Source organism: Chrysochloris asiatica, unplaced genomic scaffold (genome assembly GCF_000296735.1).
Source record: "Chrysochloris asiatica unplaced genomic scaffold, ChrAsi1.0 scaffold00234, whole genome shotgun sequence".
In the NCBI taxonomy this organism is placed as follows: Eukaryota; Metazoa; Chordata; class Mammalia; order Afrosoricida; family Chrysochloridae; genus Chrysochloris; species Chrysochloris asiatica.
In genome coordinates this window covers 2,686,813-2,699,666 of record NW_006408752.1, presented here as the reverse complement: position 1 = coordinate 2,699,666, position 12,854 = coordinate 2,686,813, and the positions used below count along the sequence as shown (strand labels likewise).

General features: G+C 39.3%; 1 protein-coding gene across 2 annotated transcripts in view; it reads left to right on the top strand.

The window, feature by feature from the left end:
• Positions 1-8,046, top strand: part of IQGAP2 (IQ motif containing GTPase activating protein 2) — a 373,356-nt gene extending 365,310 nt beyond the window's left edge. For both annotated transcript variants that reach the window (XM_006873291.1, XM_006873292.1), the window contains 3 exons: positions 1,917-2,054; positions 3,816-3,924; positions 7,082-8,046. In XM_006873291.1, coding sequence (XP_006873353.1) covers positions 1,917-2,054; positions 3,816-3,924; positions 7,082-7,195 — 361 coding nt within the window. In that variant the 3' untranslated portion in view covers positions 7,196-8,046. The remainder of the gene's footprint in view (positions 1-1,916; positions 2,055-3,815; positions 3,925-7,081) is intronic.
• Positions 8,047-12,854: the final 4,808 nt, after the last annotated feature.

Sequence of the window (12,854 nt, the reverse complement as noted above, 5' to 3'; positions counted from 1 at the left end):
TAAATCAGTAGTGACACCAAAAGCAAAATTTGGCATTTAAATTATAAAAGTTTTATGTTCAATTTTAATGACTATTCTTATTATTATTACCACCAGACTAAAGTCAATATCTAATCAAATTTTAATAACCTATTTAAATATGTAACACAGCATTTTCAAATAATCTTTATAGTCAATTGGAAGTAGGAAATGATGCTGCATGAAAAAAAAAATCAATTGTTTTAATCATAAATTTTGGTGAAGGGAATAATAAAATATAAGCTTCATTTATTTAGGACCCATTAGTTCTGAGTTTGTATTCACTTGGGTCCTATAGTTTACCTTTGCACACTGTGTTGGTAAGGCTAACTATCAGTAAAAATAAATATGCTAGGGGTTTGCAGTATTTATTTAATTTATAACTACTTTGAGGCATTTTATACAAACTCTGAAGTTAGGTAGTCTAGATTTGGATTCTGATTCTTGCTTCTTATAGTTATGTGATCTTGAACCAGCTTTAATTTTCTCATCTTTAATGTTAAGATTTGAGGTACTAGATTCTCAAGTATGATTATGGGAGCTAAATGAAATAAACTCTGGAAAAGGAGGATATATATATATATACATAGATGAGTTGTTGTTGCTGTTAAGTGCCATCGAGTCGGTTCTGACACATAGCGACCCTGTACAGGGTTTCCAAGGGTATAAATCCTTACGAGAATAGAAAGCCTCATCTTTCTCCCGCGGAGCGGCTGGTAGTTTCGAACCGCTGATCTTAAGGTTCGCAGCCCGATTCATAACCACTACGCTACCAGAGGGCTTCAAAAAGTTCACGAAAAAATTCCATTATCTTTTCATTCCATTTTCCTCTGAACTTTTTGAAACCCTTGCCATGTATGTGTGTGGTGGTGTGTCTGAGTGGGGTTTTTTTAGGTGCTATTGAATTGATTTCTAATTGTAGCCACCCTGTGTGATATTAGAACTGCCTCGTGGGTTTTTCAGACTGTCATCTTTATGGAAGCAGATTGCCAGGTCTTTCTCCCAAGGAATCACTGGGTGGGTTTGAACTGCTAACCTTTCAGTTAACAGTTGAACACTTAACCAGTTGCCCCACCCCTCAGGGTTCCTTTACATTGGAAAGAAATTTATTCATTACAAAGCACAATGGAAATGTTATCTTTATTAAAAGTATTAGTCTGTAATTCACACTTTAGTCACCTGGAAAGGAACATTTTTTTTTTCCAAGCAGTTCAATAGGGAGGTTTTATTTACATAGGAAAAAATGTCACCTAAACCCAATCCCAGAGCTGTCAAGCCAATTCCACCTCATAGTGACCCTACAGTACAGAGTAAAACTGCCCCATAGGGTTTCCAAGTCTGTCATCCTTACAGAAACCAACTGCTACAGCTTTATCCCATGAAATAGCTGGTGGGTTCCAACTGCCAGCCTTTTAGTTAGCAACCCAGCTCTTAACCACCGCACCACCAGGGCTCCTTAAATTGTCACCTACTGTCAGAAAATAGGGGCCTGTGATGCTGTAGGCTAAGCACTGGATAGCAAGGTCAGTATGAAGTGCAAGGTCGGCAGTTCAAAGCCACCATATGCAGGGTCACTATGAATTGGAACCGACTCTATGTCACTTAACAACATAACAACAACATCAGAAACTAGGAGTCCTGGTGTGGCACTGTAAGATAAGCACTGGGCTGCTCACCACAATATCGGCATTTCAAGTCCACCAGCTACACCTTGGAAACCCTATATAGGATCACTATTAGTGAAACCGACCTGACAGCACTTACCAATAATAACATCAAAAAAATAACAAGTTGTCTGTTCCACAACTGTATAATACACTCTGGGCACAGTGATTACACTCCCCAAAGCAGCTGAGTTTGGCATCAGGATGATTGATGGTTTGTTCTTATTTTGTTAGAAATACCCGGAGATCCATTAAACTTGATGGGAAAGGAGAACCCAAAGGGCCCAAGAGAGCGAAGCTTGTGAAGTACACAGCAGCCAGGCTGCAGGAGAAAGGTGTCCTGCTGGGGATAGATGACCTCCAGACCAACCAGTAAGTGCGACCTGGACGCTGCCCGGAACAAGGGTGTGGCCCTCAGCTCACAAAGTCATATTCACATTGTTCCGTTTCCTGCAGCCTTCACACTTGGTGTATCAAAGCTTATCTTTGATTACAGATGACAGGAGAAAATACATGTACAAGGGGAGTTAAAAGTTCATGGAAAAAGTCCTTTATCTTTTCTTTCTGTTTTCCCACGGTTTTCCTTCTGTTTTGAAGGCCCCTCACATTGTAATCTCTAGTCTTTCCATCAGCCTTTAGCACTTGGTGCTCACCAAGCAACCATGTTCCCATGGCTGGTCCAATGTGTTTGGCTATGGGAGCCTGTCATTTTCCTTCTAAGAGAACTAGGTCATCTCAGGAACAATGAAAGGCTACCTCTCAGACTTGGTAAATGAGCGTTATCCACAATTGTAAAACAAGGCTTTTGTATTCTGAAAACCACAAACTCATTAATGTGCCAGCCGCTGGGACCCAGCCACTTCAGCAGTGTGTGTGTATGAGGTGGAAGACACAAGCTCTGCTCCATAGCCCGAGACCAGGGGCCTTGTGGTTCTCCATTGGAAAGGGTTCCTGAATCCATACTGCTTCACTTTCTGGTCCTTTTGTCTTGAGTGGTTTCTTGGTTTCTATTTATCCCACGAAACCTTCTCTCTCTCTCTCTCTCTCTCTCTTTTTTTTTTTAAAGCATTTCATTATGTTTTAGGTAAAAGTGTGAAACTTTCTCTTGACCATCAAGTCAAAGAAAACACTCTTCCTCTTCAAAATTTCTATGAAAGTTACCATCTGAAATGCGGAGCTGGCCTTGAGCAGCTATCGTTTGGTATCGTTGAATCCATCTTTGACTCATCACCACCCACATGACAGAGTAGAACCCTCCAGGAGGCTTTTATAGGCTGCTGCCTTTTTATGGAAGCAGATTGCCTGCTCTTTAAAAAGCCACTGAGTAGCTTCAAACTGTCAACCTTTCTCTTAGCAGCTGAGTGCCTAACGGTTGCCCCACCAGGGCTGTCTGTGAACAGTGCTGGTCAACGTAACAATGCTCATATTCTGTGATTATCCTAAATTTCCAACTGTATTTTGCATTCTTGAAGGAAAAGGACCATCTTATGTTTGCACTGCAAAGTCATTTGAATCGCACGGTCTGTGGTTTTAACACACCAGCCGCTCCTCGGAAACCCTATAGAAGGTCCCTATGCATGGGAATTGAGTCGACAGAACTTAACAACAGTATTTTGTAATAAAGCACCTCCACCTGCTGTGGAATCCTGGTGTAGCACTCTGGGGTAAAGCACTGGACCGCAAGGTTGGTTTGAATCGCAAAGTCAGTGATTCAAACTCACCAGCTGCTCCTTGGAAACCCTATTCAGTGTTGCTATGAGTTGGAACCAACTCAGCAGCACTTAGCAACAGCAACCTGGTATGGTGCTTTAAGATAAGCACTAGACTGCTAATTGTAAGGTCGATTGTTCAAATCTACCAGTTACTTCTCGGAAACCCTATTCAGGGTCGCTATGAGTCGGAACCAACTCCACAACACTTAACAATGACAACAGTGCTCGATAAGTTACAGATGTCATCAATCTCTGCCTAACCTACTGTTTGGGGAGCATATGGAGGGAAGTTTTTTAACTTCCATAGAGTTTTCCCAAGAAACAATTCATTAAGAATGGTAACTTGGGATTTGGTTAGCTTGGTTCAGGTTTAAGCATATATCTAGAATTCCATGTTTGTGAATGTTCCTTTCTTCATCAGGTTTAAAAACGTTACCTTTGATATCATGTCTACGGAAGATGTGGGCATCTTCGATGTTAGAGCAAAACTCCTGGGTGTTGAAATGGAAAAGGTACAGCTCAATATTCAGGTAAGCTGTGGGATTCCTGCAAACTGGGAGTGACTTGTAGAATGTTGGTCATTCTTGGCTCCCCTGGCTTAGACTCTTAATGACAAGAAGGAAAGTTAACAGAAGACCAATGCAAGACTGACTTGTTTTTTTTTTTTTGTTTTTTGTTTTTTTTATGTTGATAGATTATTTTAAAGCTGTGATTTTGCAAATTGCTAGACCCTTATAATAAATCTTGAAACGTAGGAGTTAAGGTTTTCTAAGCCTCTTTTCCATTTTTTTAAACAACCATTGCTCATTTCCATTTTAAATACACAAAAGCAAAATAAGTATTAAACATTATTTAAAAGACTAGAAAGTCCCCTTTTATTAGAAACTTGCATGTTTTCCTAAAGACTGAGGTTTCCCAGGACTGGAGTTTTCCTGGTCTCATTTCTCCTTTCTCCTTCTCTCCCTTTGTTTTACTTGAATTGGGTCAGACATCAGTTTTCTTCAATCTATGTTTTGAATGTCTGAAATCATAAGAATGAAAGGCATTGTTTAAGACAGGTGTCTGTTCATCGAAAAATGGTATTTGCAATTTGAGTTACTCTTCTTCATTGGAACCAGATTTAAGCCAAATACATTTGAAGAGAAACTGAAAAATCCAGTTGATATACAAAATGAAAAAAGTGGGGGAAAGTGCACACCAAATGTGCAAGCTCATTAACCACTGACTCCTTAATCCTTAGCCCAGGATCAATTTAGAGAAGTAATTGAGTTTTTATTTTTGGCGGAACGTTTTTCCATGGAAATCACACCTGTTTACCTGGGCCACTGAAGGCTGAGGGCAGTGGTAGTTGAGTGGTCGAACTCTTTTCTTCCCTTTGCTCCACTACTTTCTCACTGGATTCCACTGGATCCTGCAAAGCAAGGGTGGCTTACAAAGGGTTTGCAGATACTGTCATCTCATGTACCCAATAACATCCTGTGAGGATGACACTGTTACCCCAATGTACAGACAAGAAAGCGGAACTTCAGAGAGGTTTTACAATTTGCAAGGTCATAAAATACCAAATGGCAGAGCAAAAGTAAACTCTGACTTTCAATCCACAAGGCAGTCTTTCCAGCTTGGAGGCCCTGCTAATTCCCCCACATAAATTTTTCCTTATCTCAACATACCCACACAGAATTGGCTTAACTCTTTTTTCTAAGTCACTGGTTAGCAAACAAATGTTGAATTTCCCAGAAGAAAAGTGAGTCTCCACTGAAGGACTTCCCTATGGAATTCCAATCCCGGAAGCATGTCTGAATAATGTAGGGGTGTAGTTGAATATGAATGAACCCTGGTGATGCAATGGTTAAGCTGCTAACCAAAAGGTCAGTGGTTCAAATCCACCCACTGACTCCATGAGAGAGACAGGCCCTGGTGATCTGCTCCTGTACAAATTATAGCCTAGAAAGCCCCAGTACACTGCTGTTCTGTCACATGGGGTCACTTAGAGCTGGAGTCCACTGGACACTCATAAGAGCCAAAGTTTGCTCAAAGATCAAAGTTTTGCAGGTGATCTCACTGAATAAAGTCACCAGACATTGTCATTAAGAACCAGGAAGTTCCCAGAGCTAGAACAAAGAAAATGAGACTTGGGTATTCGTTCACAAGATCCAGGGATGATATCTTATATTTGGGGGAAAGCTTCCTGTCCTCTGTTATAGTGAAATGTCACTGCTTAGCTTCATGCACATGGCTGGTGTGACCTAGGTATTTATTTCAGTAAGAGAATTGATTCTTTGGCTTTTATATGATGGTAATGAAAAATAGAATGGTAGAGTGACTTACAGATGATTTTAACCAGTCTCAATAAAGGGTGGAGATATTCTAGATCAGGAAGGAGTTGTACACAATGAGCTGCAACGTTCTTCACCCCACTTCATCAGTAAATAGCATGAGCCCTTACCTCACATGTGTATATACTTATTTATCAAGTAAACATGCTTCTACCCTGGTACTCGAATACGTGCTTTATAAAATATATTGCTGCTGCTGTTAGCTGCCATTGAGTCAGTTCCAACTCAGAGCAACCCTGTGTTTAACAGCATGAAACACTGCCCAGCCCTGCACTGTGCCCACAATCAGTGCTATCTATATCTGAGCCTATTGCTGCGGCCAGGGTGCCAGTCTGTCTCGTCCATGGTTTTGTTATGCACTTGGCTGCTGACTGCAAGGTCGGCAGTTCAAACCCACCAGCCACTCCTTGGGAGAAAAATGTGGTAGTCTCCTTCCATAAAAATGTACAACTTTGGAGACTCCATGGGGAATTCTGCTCTGTTCTGTAGGGTTGCAGTGAGTTGCAGTCGACTTGATGGCAACAAGTTTGGTATGGTTTATAAAATTATATACAAAATGAAATATTTAAAGACTAGAAAAAACTTAAAATAATAAGGAGTTCTAACAGTCTTCTTCCTTCCCCAGCGGTGTCTTATTCACACTTTAGAAAACACTGAAGCATATAGCCTATCTTGCAAGAATATTTGTGTTTTGATATTTTCAACTAAAAATTAAAATTATGGATTTGATATTAAGCAGTTGCCTTTGAGTAATCCCAACTCATAGCACCCTATGGTTAATAGTAGCTTAATGATTATGACTTTCTTTCTGACAATCGATAAATTCTAAGGCATCCTGGTGTGGTGCTATAGGATAAACACTGAATCAACTAGAACGTTGGCAGTTCAAACCCATCAGTCACTCCTTGGAAATCCTATACCAGGTCACAATGAGTCAGAACCCACTTGATGGCATTTAACCTCAACAACATCTATTCTGAGACCTATTTTCTTTTATCTAGGGGAGTGATTACAAGACCAACAGTAGCACCTTTAGGCCATGTGTTTAAAATGCAAATATTTGGGCTTCATTCCAAACCTACAAAATCAGAATTTTCTAGGGGTAGAGCCTGCCAATCTGTTTTAACAAGGCTCTAGGAGTTGGAATCAACTGGATGGAAATGGAGTTGGTTTGTGTTTTTGGTATTTTTAACCCAAGAATTCTGGTGCACACCAAAGTTTTAGAGCCTCTGATCTAGGTCATTAGGGCAATTGAATCTTATTTTTGCCAACAGATAAATTCTTCTAGTATACTTTTAATGTGTGTGGCATGTCAAAGTTGAGACTTAACTGATATTGTTTATCATTACAGAACTTACTTGAGATGCAGTATGAAGGAGTAGCTGTAATGAAAATGTTTGACAAGGTTAAAGTGAATGTAAACCTTCTCATTTACCTGCTGAACAAGAAATTCTATGGAAAGTGAAGTGCCTGCAGAAATTTCATGGATCCTGTAGTACCTGGATTGGGAAATGCATTTGTTTAATATTTTTGTTTTTAAACATGATTGAAAATCACTGCTTATAAATGTGTGATTTTTTTTTTTTTTTCAAAGACCAAAACTGTTCTGAAGAATGTACCCATGTGCCTTTTTGATAATTTGATACTACAGTAAAATGATAGACAAAATGAATTCATGTAAACACTTCCACACTATACTGTGGTATATAGGTACTCTGATTTCAAACTTTGGACATGTGTGATCAGTTTTACTTCTGAAGTAGGAAGAAAATTTAGCTGACTAGGGACTAACATGTAAACCTATTTTCCTATGAAAGATTTTTAAATGTCCCATTTAAATAATGTATTTCTTCATAGATTTTTTTTTGTTGTTATCTGTGGAGAAATGGAAACCTAATTATTTTTAATGAATTATTTAGATGGATACTTAGTTTTAAGCTCAGTCTCCTGAGGGTTGTCAATTTTAAAGAGAACCTTTGTGCAATTTAAAGTGAAGTTTTTATAAGTAATCGAAAGTGATGATACAGTAACACTTTCTGTATTAAAGTATATATTTTATGTGATTTCTTCCTACTAAATAAAAGTGCACTACTGCCTCATGGGAAGGGCTCTTGTACCCAGAGCCTTTAAGTGACTAAGAACAATGTAGACAGCTGTCATAGATCCTCACCTATAACCCTCACAAGGTATTTGAAGACTTCAATTGTGCCTCTCAATTTTTTGTAATGCAATAAAATCAGTATCTCTAGATGGTTTTTAAATGTATTCTTTGGAAAATTGTTTTATGTAAAAATAAACGTTACTTAATTACATTAATTTGGCTTTTTATGTTGTATTAATTCTAAAAAGAAAGTTAGTATCTTACACAATACACAAAAACAAATTCAAAATGGACTAAGAATCTAAATGTGCAAACCAAACCATAAAATTCTTAGAAGAATAAGCAGGGGCAACACTGCCAGGCCTAGCGTTGAACAGAGGATTATCTAATATAATAACAAAAGCACAAACATCAAAAGAGACAAACTTAAGACCTCATAAAAATTAAAAACTTCTGTTCATCAAAAAATCGTAACCCCCCCCCAAAAAAATAAACACTGGCTATTAACTGTAAGAATATCTTCAGAAGCCGTATCGCCTACAAGAATCTTATAACCAAAATAAACTAAAATATATATAAAGCTTCAACAACAGCAGCAAAAAACAAATATCCCAATCATAAAGTGGATAAAGGACTTGAAAAGACATTCACCAAAAAGGTAAATGGTTACCAAATGCATAAAAAGATGCTTATCATAATTAGCTATTGTTGTTAAGTGCCAGAAAATCAGTCCGACCCATAGGCTACCCTGAACAGGGTTTCCAAGGAGCAGCTGTTATGTTTGAACCACTGACCTTGCAGTCCAGCACATTGACCCACAATGCCACACCAGAACTCCAATTAGCTATTTGTTGTTGTTAGGTGCCATTGAGTCAGTACAGAAAAAAAAAAAAAACACTGCCCAGTCCTGGGATAACATTACAATTGCTACCACGCTTGAGCCCATTGATGCTGCCACTTTGCCAATTCATCTCACTGGGGGTGGTCTTTCTCTTTTCCTGTGACCCTCCACCTTACCAAACATGATCTCATTCCCCAGTGACTGGTCCCTTCTGACAATATGTCTGAAGTATGAGAGACAAAGTTGGCCATCCTGGCCTCCAAGGATCACTCTGGCTGTATCTCTTCCAAAACAGATCTGTTTGTTCTTTTGGCAACCCATGGCACTTTCAATATTCTCCTCTAACACCATAACTCGAATGCATCAATTCTTCTATGGTCTTCCTTATTCACTGTTCAACTTTCACATGCATATAAGGTTATTGAAAATACCATGGCTTGGGTCAGGAGCACCTTAGTCCTCAAGCTGACATCTTTGTTCTTCAACACTTTAAAAGGTCTTATGCAGCAGATTTGCCTACTGCAATAACGTCGTTTGATTTCTTGGCTGCTGCTTCCATGAGTGTTGTTGGTTGATCTGAGCAAAATGAAGTCTTTGACAACTTTAATATTTTCTCCATTGATAAAAATGTGGTTTTTCGGTCCAGTGGTGAGGATTTTTGTTTTCTTTACATTGAGATGCAATCCATACCGAAGGCTATGGTCTTTGACTTCATCAGTAAGTATTTTAAGTCATCTTCACTTTCAGCAAGCAAGGTTGTATCATGTGCATATCACAGGATGTTAATGAGTTTTCCTCCAATCTTGATGCCAAATTTTTCTTCATATAATTTACCCTCTCTGATCATTTGCTCAGCCTACAGGTTGAATAAATATAATGAAAGAATACAACCCTGTTGTACACCTTTCTTAATTTTAAACCATTCAGTGTTCCGGTGTTTGTTCAAACAACTGTCTCTTGGTCTATGTGCAGGTCTCTCATGAGCACAATTAAGTGTTCCCGAATACTTACATTTTGCAATGTTGTCCATAGCTTGCATTGATCCATACAATCTAAGGCCTTTGAGTAGCCAATAAAGCACAGCTAAATATATTTCTGGTATTCTCTGCTTTCAGCCAAGATCCATCGGATGTCAGCAATGATATCCCTCATTCCATGTCCTCTTCTGAATCCGGCTTGAACCTCTTGAAGTTGTCTGTCAATGTATGGTTGCAGCCATTTCTATATTACCTTTAGTAAAACTTTACTCTCATGGGATATCATAGATATTTTCCGATGATTTCTGCATCCCATTAGGTCACCTCTTTTTGGAATGGGCACAAATAAGGATCCCTTTCAATCAGTTGGCCTGATAGTTGTCTTCCAAATGTCTTGGCATAGATGAGTGAGTGCCTCCAGTGCCGCCTCACTTTCTTGAAAGATTTCAGTTTGTATTCCAATAATTCCCGGTGTCTTGTTCTTTGCCAGTTCCTTCAATACACCTCAGACTTTATCATATGTTACTTCTTGAAATGGTTGAACATTGACCATTTCCTTTTGGTACAGTGACGCTGTATTCCTTCCATCTTCCTTCAATAATTTGTCCAGAGAATCCTTCAATAATAAAATCGAGGCCTGAATTTTTTCTTCAGTTCCCCCAGCTTGAGAAATGCTGAGTGTGTTCTTCCCTTTGGGTCTTCTAACTCCAGATCTTTGCACATTTCATTGTAATATTTGGCTTTATTTTCTTGAGGTGACGTTTGAAATTTTCTGTTCAGCTCTTGTACTTCCTCATTTCTTCCATTTGCTTTAGCATCTCTACTCTGGAGAGCAAGTTTCAGAGTCTCTTCTGATATCCATTTTGATTTTTTCTTCTTTCTTGTGTGCTTACTGACCTTTTGCTTTCTTCCTCTGTGGTGTTCTTGATATCATCCCACAACTCTTGTGGTCTTCAGTTTTTAGTGTCTAATTTATCAAATCTGTTCTTCAGAGGATCTCTAAATTCAAGTGGGATATATTCGAAGTCTTATTTTGGCTCTCATGGACTTTTTTTTCATTTTCTTCAGCTTCAGTCTGAATTTGTATATGAGCAGTTGATGATCTGTTCCACAATCTGCCCCTGGCCTTGTTTTGACTGATGATATGGAGCTTTTCCACTATCTTTTTCCACAGATGTAGTCAATTTGATTTCTGTCTATTCTACCTGGGGAAGGCCATGTGTATAGTCATCTCTTATGCTGTCTAAACATACTTGAAATGAACAAATCATTGGTTTTGCAGAATTCTATCATGCAATCTCCACCATCATTTCTATCACAAAGGCCATATTTTCTAACTACTGATCCCTCCTCTTTGTTTCTAACCTTTGCATTCCAGTTGCCATGCCAGTGATTATCAATATATCTTTTTTTTTTAATGTTTATTGTGAATTATGTGATAGTTTACATGGGAGAACAGCTTTACATTCATCTTATCATATATGGTTCCATTGCCATGATTACAATCCCCTCCATACATCATCAACCAACCAAAGCCTGACCCCCAGTCGTCAGCACACAGCCCCTCTCCCTCTCTGTGTCTAAAGTCCCCAGCTGCTCCATCTCTCCACGTCATCATCTCTTCTTCCATCTCAGGCATCACTGCTCTCTGGGTAGGGTCCCGCTCTCTGCTCTTCTCCCTTGATGGTCCCAGGGACCTCTGTTCCTGGACTGCAAAGTCAGTCACCTTTTGCTACAAAATGTCCACCTTTACATTTTCAACCCTCACAGTCAGTCCTGATAACAGTTATTCACCATTGTACCACAAAGGACCTATCCCTATCTCCTTTCATTAGTCCCACCAAGAGAGATTGGATACTACTCAGTGGAGAGTCTACCTTCCTCCATGCCCTCTGGATCTAGACTCCCTCTTGAAAGCTTGTATGTCAGTCACTTCTTGCCTTTGCAACCCCTCCCCCCTTTTGGGTAGCCATATCAATATATCTTGATTGCATGTTTCATCAATTTCAGATTGAAGAAGTTGGTGGAATTCTATTTCATCCTCACTGGTTTTAGTGGTTTGTGCATAAATTGGAATAATTAGCTATTTAGACATGCACATCAAAATCACAATGAAATACCATTTCATTCCCATTAGGATGGCTGAGATAAAAAATAAATCAAAATGTTGATGAAGATGTGAGGTAATCAGAACCCTTACCCATTGCTGGAGGGAATGCAGAACAGTATGACTGATATGGAAAACAATGAGGTAGTTTCTCAGAAAACTGAAATAGAACTACCCACATAACCCAGCAGTTCCAGTCCTAAGCATGTACCCAAAAGACTTGAAAGAGATTCAAACAGATACTTGTACACCAAGGTTCATTGCAACATAGTTGCCCAAAGGTGGAAACAGCGTAAATGGCCATCAAGAGATGAATAGATAAACTAAATGTGGTGCATACATACAATGAAAGCCAGTAGTACAAATACAATACGGATGGAGCTTGAAGACATTATGGTGATTGAAGATAAAATAAGTCAATCACAAAATGACAAATATTATATGACCCAACCTATATAAAAAGTAGCATGGACTGCCAAAAGTACAAACCAATCTGTGTTGGAAGAATGCTTCCTGGAAGCCAGGATGGCCAGACTTCATCTTTCATACTTCAGACATGTTGTCAAGAAGGACCAGTCCCTAAAGAAGGACGTCATGTTTGGTAAAATGGAGGGTTGTGGGGAAAAGGAAGACCCCTAACAAGATGGATTGGCACCGTGGCAGCAGCAGTGGGCTAACTATAGCAACGATAGTGAGGTTGGTACAGGACCAGGCAGAGTTTCATTCTGTTGTATGTATGATCACTGTGAATGAGTGCTGACTTGATGGCGCCCTGGTAGCATAGTGGTTATGAGTCGGGCTGCTAAGCTCAGGGTCAGCAGTTCGAAACTACCAGTGGTTCCGCAGGAGAAAGATGAGGTGTTATGCTCCCGTGAAGATTTACAGCCTCGGAAACCCTGTGCAGGGTTACTATGAGTCGGAACCGACTCCATGGTACTTAACAACAACAACATATAAAAAGAAAATGTATATACAAAAATTTATTAGTAATTACCGTGGGTAGGTGGTGGTTGTTTTTAGTGCCTTTGTGTTTGTTCTGACTCATAGTGACCCTATGCACAACAAAACCAAACCCATTCCTGCGTCATCCTAACAATT